The 17,102-nt window shown below is 48.9% G+C and overlaps 1 protein-coding gene across 2 annotated transcripts in view; it reads right to left on the bottom strand.

Moving 5' to 3' along the window:
* Nucleotides 1-4,329: 4,329 nt before the first annotated feature.
* Nucleotides 4,330-17,102, bottom strand: part of Metrnl (meteorin like, glial cell differentiation regulator) — a 36,659-nt gene continuing 23,886 nt past the window's right edge. For both annotated transcript variants that reach the window (XM_029546200.1, XM_021213265.1), the window contains 3 exons: nt 12,789-13,174; nt 5,870-5,929; nt 4,330-4,881 (listed from right to left, as the gene is read on the bottom strand). In XM_029546200.1, the coding sequence (XP_029402060.1) occupies nt 4,562-4,881; nt 5,870-5,929; nt 12,789-13,098 (690 nt within the window). In that variant the 5' untranslated portion in view covers nt 13,099-13,174 and the 3' untranslated portion in view covers nt 4,330-4,561. The remainder of the gene's footprint in view (nt 4,882-5,869; nt 5,930-12,788; nt 13,175-17,102) is intronic.

Raw genomic sequence — 17,102 nt, 5'->3', positions numbered from 1 at the left:
AGGCCTTTGTGCTCTCCCTGACCATCTCATGTCTATGCTCAGGTTAGAGGATGTCAAAACCAGCAACCACAGGTTAGCCATAGACTAGCTGTAAGGAGTTGAGTGCCACGATTAAAAAGACACTGGCATAATCTTGATGAACATGCTACATGAAAGTGTTTGTCTCACCTTTTCTACGATTTTTGATATTTAAAAAAAAAATGGTCTCAATATTGTTAATTTTATAGTCATGGGGGAAAACTTTAAAAACCAGTATGGGGAAAGGTTTTAACTGCTTTAAGAAATCATGGCCCCATTAAGAGACTCTGGGTGGTACATGCTCACCATACATTCCAGAGACCCACGCAGAGTCTCTGCTCTGACCTAGAATACTCAGAACCTTCCAGAAGTAGGATACATGGGCTGTGGGTCAAAAACTACTCAAGCTATTGGATGCTCCCAGTACAACATAACTGCAGGAGTCAGAGTTTAAACCTGGGTGGCAAGACTGGCAGAAGAAAGCTGGAGAGCAGAGGCATGGCTTTGCCACTCTGGTAGACTGTGGAAACTTCTAGAAGGTGGAGTACTGGTGATCCTGGGGATAGGGAGGAGCACCAATGTCAGAGGCCAGGTCAGCCTGGCTCATGAAGGCGGCAAGGGGATGTCACAGCAGGTGACCTGCAGGCAAATCTGTTAGTCTGTGGCTCTAAGTTCTTAGGGCAAGCAAATCATTCCTTGTCTCTACCAGAGAGGCACCGCATTAGGCCACTTTTCCTAAGAAAAATGTGACGACCAAAGCTTGCAATCAATTTTAAGAGAGCAAAATGATGTCTATTTTCTCGGAAAAACTGCTGATCTGCTCCCAGGCAGGCAGAAGAGGGATCCTAGGGCTGATAGGGCCTATATGGGGTTAGATCGCCTACCTGGACCTCTGACGACCCTGGGACCAGATCAATATGAAACCACCAGAGCAAGATAGGGACACCCACATAACCAGCTTGATATTCCCCCTCATCCCAGTGTCCCACAGGGTGGGTGAGTCCTGCTGTACTCTTGTGACATGTCATATTCAGTCTCCTAAGCAGGTACCACAAGGCAGGCAATGAGGTACAGGACGCATCAGGGACTGGCTGGAAGTGGGAGTGGGGTGGAGGTGACAGTACAAAGGATAGGGACAGTTCAGGGTGTGGGTTTGCCTGTTTGCCAAGAAGTAGCCAGTCACCACTGAAATCCTTGGGGCATACAGCCATTAGGAGGAGGCCTAACAAGCACTCACAGATATTTCCACTTCCTATCTGTAACATGAAGCCCCAGTTGGTTTTGGAAATGGAATGGGCTGCCCATGTACAGGAGGCTGTCCTCATATCCTGAACTTGCCAAGTCTTAGCCTCCCAATGAAGCTTGGCTCTCCCAGTATGCTCAAGGTACTGGGAAGGGCCACACAGTTCTCAGAACTTGACCAGAATGTAGCAACTCTAAGAACAGGTCCTGTGTGCTGGGACGCAGACAGGAGATGGAACCAGCAGCGAGGTCTGATCCACAGGCTTAAAAGAGAAAATGAAGTAAAAGAATCACAGTGTCTGGGCTTTGTACATACAGTCCAAGACATCATATAAGGCAACAGGAAAGGGCACAAGGGTAGGCAGTAAAGGGACAGGGGACAGTGCAAGGAGAGTAGACAGTGTTGGGGGGTGTGGACGGTAGAGGGGACAGTGCTAGCAAGGGGCAGAGACAGTACAGAATGAGGCAAGGGGTCGGGTCAGCGGGATGAAGGAAAAGGCAGCAGAGAGGATGGTACAGGAGGAGGGGACAGTGCAGAGATAGGAGAGTAAGAGAGTAAAATGGACAATGCAGAGAAATGGGAAGGCGAGGGAGATGGAGACAGTACAGGGTAGGACACAAAGCAGATGGAGGAAACAAGAGAAAGGGACAAAGGAGGGAGAGGAAACAGTGGGGCTGTGTATGGGGCTGGAACAAGGGAGGGCAATAGAGGGGAGAAGGATATGGACGGAGGGGAGAGTGCAGAAGGGGACAGCATGGAGGCAGAGAAGTATGTGAATTTTGGTAAAAAATGGTGAAATTTGGGGCACAGGTGGTCCAGGACTTGAGCTTCTACATTTCCCCCCTGGATGGAGTCACAGAGCAGTTTCCACTACTTCATGGTGTTTGTCCTCTGGGGAGGCAGCTTTCACCCAGTATGGTGGCTCTACCCCAACTCTGGTTCTGTTCCAGTAACAACCAGCCTCAGCCATGGAAAGAGAAACTCCTACAAGGAGCCAGGTGTCCACCTACACATTAAATATAAGTTGTCTACAAGTGATGCCAGTACCTCTCAGCCCCAGCCCCTTGGGCCCTGCCAGCTCCAGCAAAGGTTCTTTCAAAGAGGCCACTTTCACACCTGGGAAGCCCTGCTCTCTCCAGTCTTGTATAAGCAGCCTCACTCCCAGGTGAGTCCAAAGCCCATCCACCTGCATCAAGCAAGTCTGACCCCAATCTCCTGTAGAGACAGGTGGTGGCCAGCCCACCAATCCTGTTGTGCAGCTTCCTTGTAGGCTGAGGGGAGGGACTGGGAAGGGCTCGACTGGGCATGGCATCTGTGTGACCTAGTCCTGCTAGCATAAAGTATCGTAATCACCAGTCACGGTGGGGCCCAGCCCTTCACAGACTACTGCTTAGCATCCTCACCCATGGGCACCTGTTTCTTGTTGTGACCTGTAGACCTGTACCAGCGCAAACTGAGCTGGCAAACACTACAGTGTGCACACCGAAGCTAGTATATCAGTAAACACTACAGTGTGCACACCTAAGCTAGCACATCAGCTTGCTGCTCATGGGCTGGATCAATCTCCCCTAAGTCTTGCCTCAGAGGCTGCATGGGAAAAGCACCTGATGAATAAACACAATTATTGGGTCTGTTTACCCCTGAGGCCCATGGCTGGAGGGGGACAGGATACCCCAACATGCCAAGGAACTGGTAAGGGCCACAGAGTTGTCAGAACTTGAACAGGAGGCAGCAACTCCAAGAACCGATGAGGTCCTAGCCAGGCCTCTAACAGGACATTTGGGGACTCTGTGTGCATTTGGGGAAACTCAGGGTCAAAGGACAAGACTGGTTCAAATGAAGGGCCCATGAGCTAGGACACACAGATGAAATGCAACCAACCCCCAGCTCCCTATATTGGAATAAATATTCTTTGGGTTTTTTTGTTTTGTTTTGTTTTTAATTGTGTGTGTGTGTGTGTGTGTGTGTGGAGAGAGAGAGAGAGAGAGAGAGAGAGAGAGAGAGAGAGAGAGAGAGAAAGAGATTGCTAGATTCCCTGGAATTGTAGTTATAGGCAATTGTAAGCCACCTAGCATGAGTTCCCAACATGGGAATTGAACACAGGTCCTTTGTAAGAGTAGCAAGTGTCTAACCATTGATCTTTCTCCGGATTGGATATTTTTTGTAGCCTTTGCCTCTGACCTAAATGGAAATGGAGTAAATTCCAGGTGAAGATGAGGTCACCGGAGCAGGCCCTAAGTCAATGATCTGTATCCTCCCAAGACAGAAATTTGACACAGACCCACACATGGCAGGGAAAGCAACACCAGAGTAAAATCGTTACAAGCCAAGGATTCCTGGAATCACCAGAAACTATAAAGTCCCTCCTGGAGTCTCCAGAGGAAATGTGATTCTGCTCACACCCATTCTGGCTTCCAGGACTGTATGAACGAAAGCCTACTGTCTAAGCTTCAATTTGTGTAGCTTACTGTAGGGAAAACCCACACCCTCTGAAGAAATGGGCCATTAAGTAGATTAGTCCCTTGGTATTCAGGGATTTGCTGTGTGCATTTGGGGAAATTCAGGGTCAAAGGACAAGACTGGTTCAGTGGGAAAGGTGTGGACAGATGCAGAAAGCAACAGTGGCCTGGTAGGAGCAAAGGAGGAACACGTCCCTTAAGCTAAGCAGAACCATCTGGAACTGTCCAGTGAGCAAAAGGTCTTGGGACGGCAGGCCACAACTGAGCAGAGAAGGCTCAATGCAGGTACCCATTTATGGGTTAAGATGGATGTAATACTGGGCTCAGATCCTAGTCTTTACTCTCTAGAACGGGAGCAGCCTCCATACAGTCTGGAAAGGTTCTCAACTGCAAAGATGGCCTTTTAAAATAGAAAATCAAATGAAGGGAAAAATTAAACAGTATTTGTTCCATACATTTCCATCACAGGAATAACAAGGCTGAGTCATAGACATGGAAGACCCATAGCCATCACTGTCCACCATAACCTAGTTCCCACCAATATATCAGGCCAAATCCAATGCCTGAAAATAACTTTGTAAAAACACTATTAAATGGCACACCAAGGCATCTTTTACAAAAAAAAATATAATAACTTAGGTTTACATTTTACAGCAGTTCCAATGGGTCAGGGCATCCTTGGCTGGGACTTAAGGGGTCAGAGCAGCATGTACCTTCCCAGTTCTAGCACCAGGCTGGGCCCATGCCACCAGTCTGTAATCTCTATCAGGATCTGACAGAGCGACTGAGACCACAAACCATGGCTCATCTGAAGGACAACAATACTGTGTCACCCTGCAAGTCACTCCATATTGATTTCACAGGGGTTTATGCCCATTTCTTCTGCTTTCCTGTACATCCTTTGAAAGTCACTAAAGCGTGGGGCACATCCAAGTTGTGCCTCCCCAAAGTGCACATGTCCAGTGAAGAGGAATTCCCCATGCCCTGGTCGTACTCCACACTGCAGCAGTGTTGTGACATGGCCCAGCCAGTGGCCATTGTCCTCAGGAGCTGGCTGGAAGACCCTGCTCTTCTGCCTGTGAAGTCTGCTCACCCGCAGGTAGATGACTGACACTTGCTGTTCTGGTACATGGGTGACATCCTCAATGAAGCCTCGGACAACTGTAGAAGAAGATGACAGAGGTCAGCAAATCTAATGGGTTCTGTCAGCCATGGCAGGCACATAGCACATGTCACCCTGGGTATGTCCCTGGCTGTCAAAGGCATTAGAACTGGACATGAAGCTGTTCTAGTCACATGGCAGCCTTTTGAAAGCTCAACAATGAGCAGAAGTCTGCGATATTGATACTGTCAGACAAAGATATGCCACTGGGCATCACCTACACAGCGCATGCTCTCTGGGTAAGAACAAGAAAGTAAGCAAAATGCTTTGTAGTTCTGGGTCCCATCAGGTGCCACAGTGCAGCTCAAGGGACAAGAATGATGAGAGGGGAGGTGACAGGGAGCAACTTGTATTAGGTAGCTGGGTGGGGCCTGGAGAGTGGAACAGTAAGGAGTCAAGATTCCACCAAGTGACAGCTCTTGGCTTTTGGATGAGGGTTTGAGCACAGCCAGCTGGACCCCAGCTTAATGTAGCCACTATTATGGCAGCAGTTCAGCAAGGACTACCCCTGGTCTAAGAAGAACACTGTGCAAATATTCTGGCTAGGAGCCTCCAACCCTCAGGAAACATCCCTGACTCCAAAGGGGCTGTCACAACCCCAACCACCTGGATGAAGAGTGGGCCAAGCTCTGGGCTGGGGCTGGCACAGGGACGCACCAGGCTGCCCTCTGAACTAGGTTCCCAGAGCACTTCTGAAAATTTACTGGGAACTGAAGGACTTCCAGAGTCCCCAGGAGGTTGTGAGCTGCTATGCACAGTGAGAACACACTGACACACCTAGAATGCAAACACCACCTCTGCCTGGACGCCCGGTGTGCAGACTCACCTTAGTGTATACACAATGCACTACTCCCTGTGATTGCAGGGTGAAGCCAGGTTCAGCAGCTTCAGCAACCCACCCTCCCATACACACAGAGAGACAAGAAATCAGGGCTGACTTGGGAAAGCCCTCAGACCCTGGGAAGACAACCACAGGAACAGACTTACCAAAGTCACTGGTGCAGACGGCAAGGAGGACCTCAGTGTCACTGCAAGGCCGACAGGGGGCTGAGGAAGAAAGACAGGGTAACAGAGTAAAAATACAGCCTAGACAGCACTGCTTAGTCACAGACCCTCCCCAGTCCTGACACTGCAGAATACAAAAGGCCTGCCTCCCTGGCCTCCCTGTGAGGGCTCATGGTTGAATGAGAGAGAATCATGGTGAGACCTCTGGCCAACTCCAACTCTACCATATGAGTGATCAGCAAAGAAGGAGGCCGAAGACCAACTTCTGACAAGCCAGCCACTAATTCCAAGGGATCATTTGGCCCGCATAGCTCATACTGTAGCTGCTATAACATGCATCCAGAAAAAGAGAAGGAGCACCATGCCACTCACTTTGTTAGTGTAGTTCCAAATAAACAACTCTACTCACTTAAAAACAAAACAGCAATAAAAACAAAGCTGTTCTTATAAGCCTGTGACAATGCAAAACTAACCCCAAGATGAACTGAAACCACACGTGGTTACTACCCAACCAAGGTACCCTCCTGCAGCTTCCACACCCACAGCCTAAAATGGTGTGGGTATCTCAATGCAAAGCAGACCCCCTACTGCAGCCTGATGTCTACTCCCCAGATCACAGCCCCAAAGGAGAATCTCACTCTGCCCATCTTCCCTGGGCTTTTCTTACAAGAACCAAGGCTGTGGTTCATCTGCAAAGGGAGTGTTGACTGGAATGTGGGAGAGTGGGCATGTTTGGGAAAATCTGTCTTCTGAGGATATGGGCTTTTGGGCTGGGGCCATCAGTTTACCCCCTGCTCTGGGCCTCATTAAGCCTTGGGACAAGTTATATACTGTAAGAGCCCATCAAATTGAGTCTTATTCACAGGTCTTAGGCTTGAGACACCCAGAGCCTGGGACTTAGCATCTTACAGAGAACCCAGACGTACATATACTCTCACTGGTCAATTACTTATATTACTCATTCCTCCAGTAATAGCTGCCTCCTGCCCTTCACCCCACTTCCCCTGGTGTGAAACAGAAACTGTGGCTCGCTCGGCAGCTTCTCTACAAACCAGAGTAGATTCAAGAAGATGGAAGCTTGTTATCTGCTGTGAATTATGTCTCAAGGCTTTGTCTTCAGTTTCCTGCTTTGGGCCCAATTCTCCAATAAACAGAAACCCTGCGGTACGATATCGCAGACAAATTTCCCCGGTAGCCATTCTCCTGCAAAGGCTTTGAGGAAGTCCTCGTCTTAGGGCTCCTTGGTCCTGGAAGAGGTCAATGCTATCTACATACCTGGAGGCCACATACCCTGACCCCAAGTGCTGGTGACTTGGCCCCAAGGGAAACAAGACTGCACTCATGTGGGTGGAAGGCAAGAGAGCCATGTGTCTCCAGGCCAACAGAAGTTGAGAGAAGCCTTATCAGGTCCTGAAGGAGTAAACCTGAGACAAAGTCTTGGGGTTTACAGCGTCCTAATCAAGCACAGCTCTCTGTGGACCCTTGAGCCGGGCGTGTCTGGGGCCCTATCCTTTGGACCCACCCCAGAAAGGGGGTGGGGCACCTCAAGCCTAAGCACTTGCTGACTCACCCACCCACCCACTCACCTGCAAGCACTTCTGCTTCTATTTAGTTATCAGAAAGGAGAAGCCACCAAACAAGTACAACCTGTTGGCATCAGCTTGGCCCGTCAGAAAATGAAACACTCCCAACCCCAAGCCAGCTCCACCTGGAGAGAAAGACTCCCAGAACCCAGTTTGCTGGTCCCTTGGATGTCCACCCTCAACTCTGGTTGCCCTGAAGCCCCTTTCCTTCCCGTGATATTTGCTTGGCTCACCACAGTCCCCACCACTGATGTCACCTGAACCTCAACACTGAAGCGGCTGAGGTGTGTGGTTTCTGTAGCGCGCTGCTCATCCTCACACTGACTAGGAACCAGTGCTTGTACTACACAGGCAGATATGGGTTGGTCTTGTCTGGAGCACAGACAGGGCCTGGCTATACAGGAGACCTCAGGGACTAACATTTTGGGTAACATTAGATTCAGAGCATAGTGCAGTGCTCTGGGGAGTTAACCTTAGGTGGCTGATCTGTGCCCACAGGCTATCCTGGTGACCACAGTCTACCTGAGGGCCCCCTTCAGGAGGAAGGGCAACAGACATAAGGGAAAAGGTCAAGTGTTCAGGCCACATAGTGTTTAGAGTTGGAGTTGAGGGTCCCCAGAAGCTACCCTAAAGCACCTCAAAGTGAAAGGTTAGCTAAGTTGAACGAGGGCTGCTCCTTCCCGTGGAGAGGAGGTGAAGGGCAGTGACCCAAGGCCTGGACATGTAACCTGAAACAAGTCCCTAAGTTCTGCTCTCTCTCTGTGAGTTGTATGTGCAGGGACCTCAGCTGCTAGCTGCAGAGAACATGTAGAGACTACCCCCTTTAGGTGTGTGTGGCCTGGCTCATAACTACCTGCAGGAAATGTCCCTTTGTCAGGCTAGGCATCCTGCAAACATGTGCAAGCCTCAAGGAGTTGGCACCATGAGTGACAACTGAGCTAAGGGGCCCACCTGAAGGCATCCTTGTCCTAATTCTGACCTTCATTTTTACAGAAACTCAATGTGGGTACTAAGGACCTCCATCTAGGAAGAATTATTAATCAGATTCAAGTTCATAGCATCTGTAGAAAGTGAAGATTGCAGATGCTGACATCACATTTCCTGGAGCCACTTTGGAAATCAGGCAGGAAAGCTCCTAAAAGGAACTAAGTGAGGATAAAGAAAACAAGATCTAAGCCTCCTGGGGACAGATTCCAGTGAGGGCTCATCCTAGGCACAGTCGCCAGAAAGCAGGGAGAGCAAACACAGGCAAGAATAGTTGGATGCTAGGAAGGTCTGCAGACCCTGTAAGCCAGACCAACTGGTGTGTGGGCAGCACTGTCTAATAAGAACAGGGAAGTACTTGTTTTATAGCCGGGCGTGGTGGCGCACGCCTTTAATCCCAGCACTCGGGAGGCAGAGGCAGGCGGATTTCTGAGTTCGAGGCCAGCATGGTCTATGAAGTGAGTTCCAGGACAGCCAGGGCTACACAGAGAAACCCTGTCTTGAAAAACAAACAAACAAAAAAAAAGAACAGCCAGAATGACACCCATAGTTCCAAAACAAAAATCTCACACACCAGAGCCCTCTAAGGTCTCTAGAATACCTTAGGATAGGCGGTAAGTACAGTGGTTTAACAGGAGCAGAGAAGCAAGACACACCTGGGCAGAGTGGCCTAGGAGCTAAGTCCTGGGCTTCTTCAATGATCGCCACTACCAGGTGCCACCCAAAGGACAATGTGACCAAAGGGTTCTCTGAACCGCTCATCCCTGCAAGGAAGTCAGTGAAGACCACACTGTTCTTTACCCAAGATTGAGAGAGGGTTAAGATGAAAAAATAATCCCAAGAAAATCACAGTGGCCTGAGAAACCACCAAGGCAGAAACTGACCAGAGGATGCACAGCTCCAAAGACCATGCCCTTTGTTCTTCAGCCTCCAGGGCACGATGCTTCCTTCAGCTTCAAGACACGACCACCTCTGGGCATGGTGGTACACATCTTTAATCCCAGCACTCTAGAGGCAGAGGCAGGTGGATCTCGGTGAGGCTGAGGACAGTCTGGTCTATATGGCAAGTTCTAGGACGGCCAAAGCTACATAATAGAAAGACCCTGTTTTCAACAGAACAAACAAACCAACCAACAAACAAGATATGGCCTTCCACCATCACACCATCAGGGACACACCCAAACTCTGAGTCTAGCAAATGGACATGAGCAGTGGGGCCCCATGCAGCGTCTCAAGCCTATTAGCAACAAGCAGAGCAGGATTTAGAGAGGATAAGTAGACACGCTCAGAAGCAGCAGGCTCCACCCTGAGCCCAATGAGCCACTGACAGCAATATCAATGATAAGCATCCTGCTGCCCTCCTCTTCAGTGTGTGTCTGAAACGCCACTGTGGCCACCAACCCCCTCACGTGACACCCCCTCCCAGAGTTCCACAGCAATGGCCAAGGTCCTGAGCCCACCAGGATGGAATGGAACCAGGACACACCCCAGCTGTACCTGACACCTGAACCAGACAGAATCTCACCCTTACTGGTCACCCTACAATCAGTTCTCCTACATAGCTGGGCAAAAGAGCTCAGCCTCCAGACGAAGTTTTATCTGTAGTCAGAGGTAGGGCCTTCACTATTCTGCCAGATTTCCCTAAGCATCAGAGGCAGTGCCAATGCCCAGATATCCTGAGCAAGGACAGAGGGGCAGCAGATGCAGGGCAAGCAGCCAAATCCAGCATGCTGGGGTCCTAGACGCCGGGATCACCTCTCATATGACCTATATATGCCCCTGGAACAACACTATACCCCACTTCTCTGGTCTTTAACATCCAATGCAGGTCACAAAGCAACTATACAATCCAAGTAAACATGCAGCTAATTCTGCAGACACTCGTGTGGACCTATCCTGAAGCAGTGGCAGGTTCTCTCCTTTCTGGGTGGGGATCAAGGCTCACCTGCGCATGGACACATTCTCTCATGCACTCTTGTCTAGGTTCCAACCCATGGCACCACAGTTCTCTTGAGTCAGCACAAATGAGAACTGATTCATCTAAGAGCTTGTCTGCCTCTGGCATAACCATCCAGGTTAGGTATAGTCTTCCTTCTCCAATGACACTGCCTTAGTTCTGTCTTATTTCTGAAGCTGCAACAAGGCCAAAGCAGGAAAAAAAGGGGAAGCCTGCTACTGGCCATAGAACCCTTGGAAGCGGTCCCAATCTGAGCTGGACAATGGTCAGCACTAACATTTCACACTACACATCCATGCTTTCCTTAAGCACTAACAGCTTAGGAACCCCCATTCTCCAAGAAAGCCAACTGTTCTGGCTGAGACCATCTCAACCCTGGTACTCAGGCAGTGCTCCCCAGGATGGGTGGCACCCAGCTCTAGGTAATACCGGTTTCTATGCCTGTTTTCAGGCAGTGCTAGAGTTGGACCAGAGCTCATAACCACCTCACTCTGAATTCCTGCCCTGAGTTCTGATAGTCACTATATAGTGACTGATATTGACAAAGTGTGCAAAATCACTGCAGGTTTGAGTTCACAGACATCCAGGGCCATGCAGGTGTTTGTTTTAGGACAATGAGGGAACCCTGAGGCTCAAACACAGCAAAGTCCTAGGCAGAGATAGCATAACATTTTACCTGGGACACTGCCTTGTCTGGGACGCTGTGGCCTGAAAGGTGCATAGAATACTGAATATAGGACTACAGCTAAATATCTATGCCAGGGCAACTGCCTTCCTGAAACCCCAGGAAAACCTGAAGCCACTCAACCGACCCCTACAGGTCTCTTTCCCTTAGCCTGGAGGTGTGGACATGGAGGTAGCAGACAGTAAAGGAAAGGAGAGAGGGCAGTTTTGGGGATCTACCAGTCATCCTCATTTATAAGCAAAGAAATAAGACCCTGATGGATCAGAGCACAAGAGGTGAGACTTGACTTCCCCTGCTGTAGGTTGGCATCTCTCTACTACACCACAAAGACACATCATTGATGCAATTTGCCCGTTGCAGCTGGTCTTTGCTACTTTGTGGGTTCTTCCTTTTCCCACCCTTTATCTTCCAGGTTTCAGTCCCTATCACTAGACAGGAGAGAAAGGAGAGAGAGGAGAGAGAGAGAGAGAGAGAGAGAGAGAGAGAGAGAGAGAGAGAGAGAGAGAGATCTGAATCTAATTTTTTTCTTGTTTCTTCTTTGAGCACAACTACTAACAAACCACATCCAACCCCCTTGAATGACCAACTACCACCCACCCCACTTCTTGGGGTCCTTGCATTTATATATTCCCTGAGAAGTTCCCAGAATTTCGAATGTCACACAATCACAGAAAGTATCTGTAGCTAGCAAAAACATGCCTCTGTGAGAGCAGGAGGCAAATCAGTCGGCAAAGCGGCCACATATCCCCAAACCGGAGATTAAAATGAAAACACTTTCTTATCACTATAGCCTGTCACACAGAAAAACATCTGCTGTGTCAAAACAAAAGAAAAAAACAAAAACAAAGAGAAACAGAGCCAACTCCACAGCTTCAGCTATTAGACACACTTGTCACCTCATTTGGACACATTTGGAGAAATGTGTGCCCAAACCTCATTATCAATCAGCATCCAAGATTGTCTCTGTGATAGGAGTTCCTGACCACTCTCTCCCAGTGGGGAGCTCCTCCCAGGTTTACCTACCCCAATTCCCAGCAGGCACCTGGCTACACACACCCCCTTTCTCAATCTCAGACCCTACCATGTACTTGCTCTATCTTGTGGAGATGGAGCTGGGTCAGCTGAGCTCTCCCTCGAGACCTTCTGTGCCTTCCTCGACCCTAATATCCATCCTCAAAAGCCTCTGGGATGTCACAGCTTTGTGCTGTTCTGTTTCCCACCCAAAACTATTTCAAGTCTATGGCAGACACCAAAACCCGGAACAGTTTGTGGGACAGCTGGAAGGGTAAGAGCTCCATCTCAAACGAGCTGCAAACAGTCCTTTAGGGACCAGAACTACAAGCCATTCTCAGGGATCACAGCCTCCTACCACCTCACTTCCCTCAAGTCAGAAGCTCCAGGGTCCTAAGGGTATACAGCAAAAAGAAGTCTTCTTAAAAGGGTTCTTGGATGAAAAGGATGTGTTCAGTTTTAAGATCCAATACTCTCTCACTTTGCAGTCCTTCAGTAGGACCAAGGATTCATAGGACAAGCATACCTCATTGAACCCATAGACATAGGAATGTTTCACAGAGGTGAATTCAGAAGGGAGTAGGGAAAACAATCAGGTGACCAGGTGAGCCTCCAATGTTACCTAAGAGTAGCAGCAGGACAGGTTAGCTAGCCCATGCTGTCCCTACACAGGGCACTCACCAGACAGCACGTGCAGGTCCAGTCCCCTCTGCCCACTCATCAGCTCATACTGGAAGCCTGTGGTCCTTCTGCTGATGTCCTGTTGGGGTGTCGCCTCCACAAATAAGCCTCCCTGCTCCAAGCTGAAGCACTGCACTTGGCCAGGTTCACCTCTGATGTCCCGCACCAACAGTCTTAGTTCTCCAGTTTTTTCCAAATAAATATTGGCTCCAGAGGAGTCCCTGAAAGGCTTGATGCACACAGTCAAGTTCTGGGCAGGTGAGAAGGTGTTGGGCCGTAGGTTAACAATGAGCGCCCCAGTTGGGTACATCCACTCCACAGAGCCTGCGGAGCAGCGCAGGTACACCTGCTCCACCTCCTTGCTGCGTGCCTCTCGGGTGAGCCCACTGTAGGAAGAGGGAAGAGAGTCAGCCAGGATCTCAGAGCTCAGGTCCCACGTGCATCACCCTATGCACAGCCTCACTCAGGAGCTACTCACACTCACCCGACACATGCAAAGGGAACCCACCTCTCTCAGCTTCCAGTGGACTTGCTCCAAGAGGAAAGCTGAGCGAGACCAAAGCTCTGATGGTACAGGCTACGCTGGCTTTCCAGACCCTAGATGCATCCACTGCTACGACCCAGGGCACCAGAGTCTTAGTAGCTTCCTTAGCCAAGGAAATGGCACCAGGAAGCTACAGCCAAGAATGATCTGGGTATTCCAAGACATCCAGCAGGACCACTGCACCACCCAAGGTTTCCAGCCACTCAAGGAAGTGGAAAACGAGGATAAAGCTTGTGTGTAGAGATGCCATGGGTGCACGACACATGTAATAACATACTCCGGAGAGCAGCTTCCAATCCAGCTGGAGGGGTAAGCCACAGGAAATGAGGTCTCGATTTTCCTTAAGGCAATGATCTGACCATTTGTCGTTCATTCTCAGACCTGAAGTTTATTTCACCAATCATATTTAAAAAAAATAAACCCGAGTACCATTAAAACAGAATTCATTATGAGGGTAAAGGAGACATCCCTGGGGGAGGAGGTGGGGAGAAGTCTAAAGAACAAGAGGACCTTTAGATGGGATTCCTAAAGTAATAAGTTTCCTAAAGTAATAGTTTGATCTCACATATGCCAAATGAAAGGATGCATGTAGTATGCTACACCCTTGTGAGGCAGTATTGTTAAAAAAAAAAAAAAAAAACTGAAGCTCCTGAAAATGCAGAAGTTTCTCCTGCTCAAACTATAAAGCAAAAGTCAGCTTGTTGCTAAGGTTACATCATAACCACAGTGGTCTTGGAAAGAAACCAGTGGCTTCAGCTAAGAGTTCTATTACATGTGTTTGGTTCTGATCAGATCCCAGACAGGTTCACCCACATTCTTAGGATTTTTATGCAAAATAAAAAAGGCTATATCCAGAACCTTGACTGAGTGAGTTACCAGAAACTTTTCTGCAGGAGAGAAAATGCATAACACATGGTGTACCTTTACTATGAGTGACTCATGCTTCCGGTCCCCAAAACCTCATTTTGTATAAAGGGCTACAGTAGTCTAAGACAGCAAGTCACCCCACGACCACATCAGAGAGAAGCATTGTGGGTGAACCCCTCCTGACCTGCTTCCCACCCCCACAAGGCTCTGGGCCAGGAGCAGCCAGCCAGCAGGCACTACCCAAGTCACACATGTAGAATAAACTTACAAATTACAGTCAATAAAACTCACACAAGTTCATCTGACACCTATGCAGGAATGGGCATAATTATAGTATTATATGAAAATTAGACTAAATGGGCACATGGCTAAAACCTAATTATTGTGTTTCTCTTTCTCCTGTCTCCAACATCAAGGGACAACTGATACTTACACTAGAACAGTCACAAACCTCAACTTACAAATATAAATTATATTTAATATAAAGCACCCAGCATGAGGTTTTGCTTCCTGAGAATCAAGAGCATGGAGGCCTCACTACAGAGAATCTGGGGGCCTCAGAGCACGGAGGCTCAGTGCAGCAGAGATGGATAAAGAGAAACACTATCCTCCACAGAATACTCAAGGGGACACGAGGCCAGCCCACAATGCCCAGACTTGGGGCTGCCATCCCAGCAGCCACCTGCACTATGTGGTGCCCACTACACCCTTGGAAAGAACATCATGAGGGCAGAGAGCCCACAGAATGAGGTACCTGTCATCCCACCTCTACCCCGGCTTCACTAGCTAAGGAAAGGATTAAGCGTTCATCCCAGGACAAGCAAGAATGTTCCCTCACACTCTCTTAAAATATTCAGATCACCAAGAAAACAACTAGCAGCTGGATACAGGAGCTTTCGCATCAAAACTAGTGCATGTGCATAGCCCATGGTTAGACAAGCAGAAACTGAAGTAAAGGGTCCCTCAGCCAGACAGATCTTTAACAAAGTCAGGGCAGGTTCCCACTGCAGTACCACCTAGTACCACAAATCTCCATCTCAAATACCTAGCATCATATCATCTTAAATGACCGCTGATCCACAGGACTTTACCATCATCGTGAGATACAGATGATGCATCAGCTCCACAAAATAAAACAACCATGGTCCACAGCTATAATGAGGCTACAAATACAGACAAACTGGTCCTAGTCTACACCATAAAACTGACAGGGATGATCTGATCATAAGGTAAACTGAATAAATGGTGTGCGTGCATGTGTGTGTGTGTGCATGTGCATGTGTATGCATGCGTGTGCATGTGCATGTGTGTGCATGTACATGCATGCATTCGTGCATCTGTGTGCATCTGTGTGTGTATGTGTGTGTGCCATGCGTGTGCATGCATGCATGCGCCTGTGTGCATGTGTGTGTGTGCATGTGCGTGTCTGTCCCAAGGAGCAGCACAATGCCTTGTACATGCTGGACAAGAACTATATGACTAAGCCATTTCACCAGCCCAAAGCTTTCTTTTCTTTTTTCCAATTAGCAAGGCTCACTACCCAGATGAACACAAATTTTAATGGCCTCGTGAAACAAAGCATAAATTCCAGATTGCTGTGAGGACCCAAGGATGTGAGCAGGGCTTGTTCAGGTACACTGCTAATACCCACAGCCCAGCTACTGGGACAAGACAAGGGTCTCTACAAGGGTTTTGGATCCAAGAGAAATCAAAAGGTTCTGCTGCTAAGTTTTGCCTTTCATTTCCTGTCTTACAGCCCAGGTGTGACTACGCCTGCCCAGTTCCCACTGATCACAGTGGGAAAGTTCATGGTCCACCTTTATGGCACTGGCTAATCAACACAGACGGTTCAAAATTTCCAACTTGATTCCTTGCAAACACCCAGCGTCTACATGAGTTAAGTGAAGTGGCCAGAGCTATGGAGAGCAACTCCCTTCCTACCAGAGGCCAGAATCCAACATTTTGAGGCTTGCTCCACCCAATGATTTGTACTAGACTGCTTGAAAAGAAAACACTAATAAACACTGGAGAGTAGCAAGCTTGTCATTATGCTGGGCAGTAGTCAACTGACCTGTGAAGTGCATTTATAAGGGGGGGCCATGCCTATAACAAAAGGGAATATTATGTGTTCTTCCAATCCTATCTACCTACCTACAACTACCAGACACCTTCAGCTGTCCTCTGCAGAGCTGTGCCCTGGGAAAGAAGCCCTCAAGGGAATCCCAGAATAGGAATGAGTTGGGGGAGAAGGACCAGGTAGGCATAAGGATGACCAGCTACTGGACAGTTCCCATTGCTCACACACCTTTGGAGGCCTTGGCCTGGCTCTGGAGAGGGACAGCAAGGGGAGAAGGGGAGTTCAAGGGAACAGGTAGCCAGCTCACACTACCCAGACTTGAGTTTGGGGGCTGCCACCCGAACAGTCACATGCATCACGAGGTAGTCATCTGGTTCCACTTAAATGAGAATGGACCCACAGAAATAAGGTGTCTTTTAGTTTGTCTCTACTCAGTCCCTCACTATCTGGGGGAAAGCCACCCCTCACCACAGATCCCCGGGCTTGGGGAAAGGTAGTCTTCCAGGCACACCGCCATCTAAGAACCTGGAAGAAAAGCAAGTGTCTGGAAACCTCATTTAAAGGCAGGCATTCCGTTTCTGGTTTTGGTCTGCTGGAACAGGGCACCCTAAGATCTGAGGTTAGAGTACACTAATTCAGCAGCGCAGGTTGTGAGCAGAGAGTTAATTACCATGAGGAAAGGGCAGCCCGGTAAGAGCTTAGCATCACAGGCTCATGGCCAGCTCTGTGATGGCGCCAGCGTTCCCGAGGCCAGTCCTCCCCCAGATCCAATCTGTGCTTGTCTGCCCCAAGCTCTACTAACTCCCTTCTCTTGCCAGGCAGAAGG

This window comes from Mus pahari, chromosome 14 (genome assembly GCF_900095145.1).
Source record: "Mus pahari chromosome 14, PAHARI_EIJ_v1.1, whole genome shotgun sequence".
In the NCBI taxonomy this organism is placed as follows: Eukaryota; Metazoa; Chordata; class Mammalia; order Rodentia; family Muridae; genus Mus; species Mus pahari.
The sequence above is the reverse complement of the archived record's forward strand: the minus strand, read 5'-3'. Positions and strand labels throughout refer to the sequence as shown.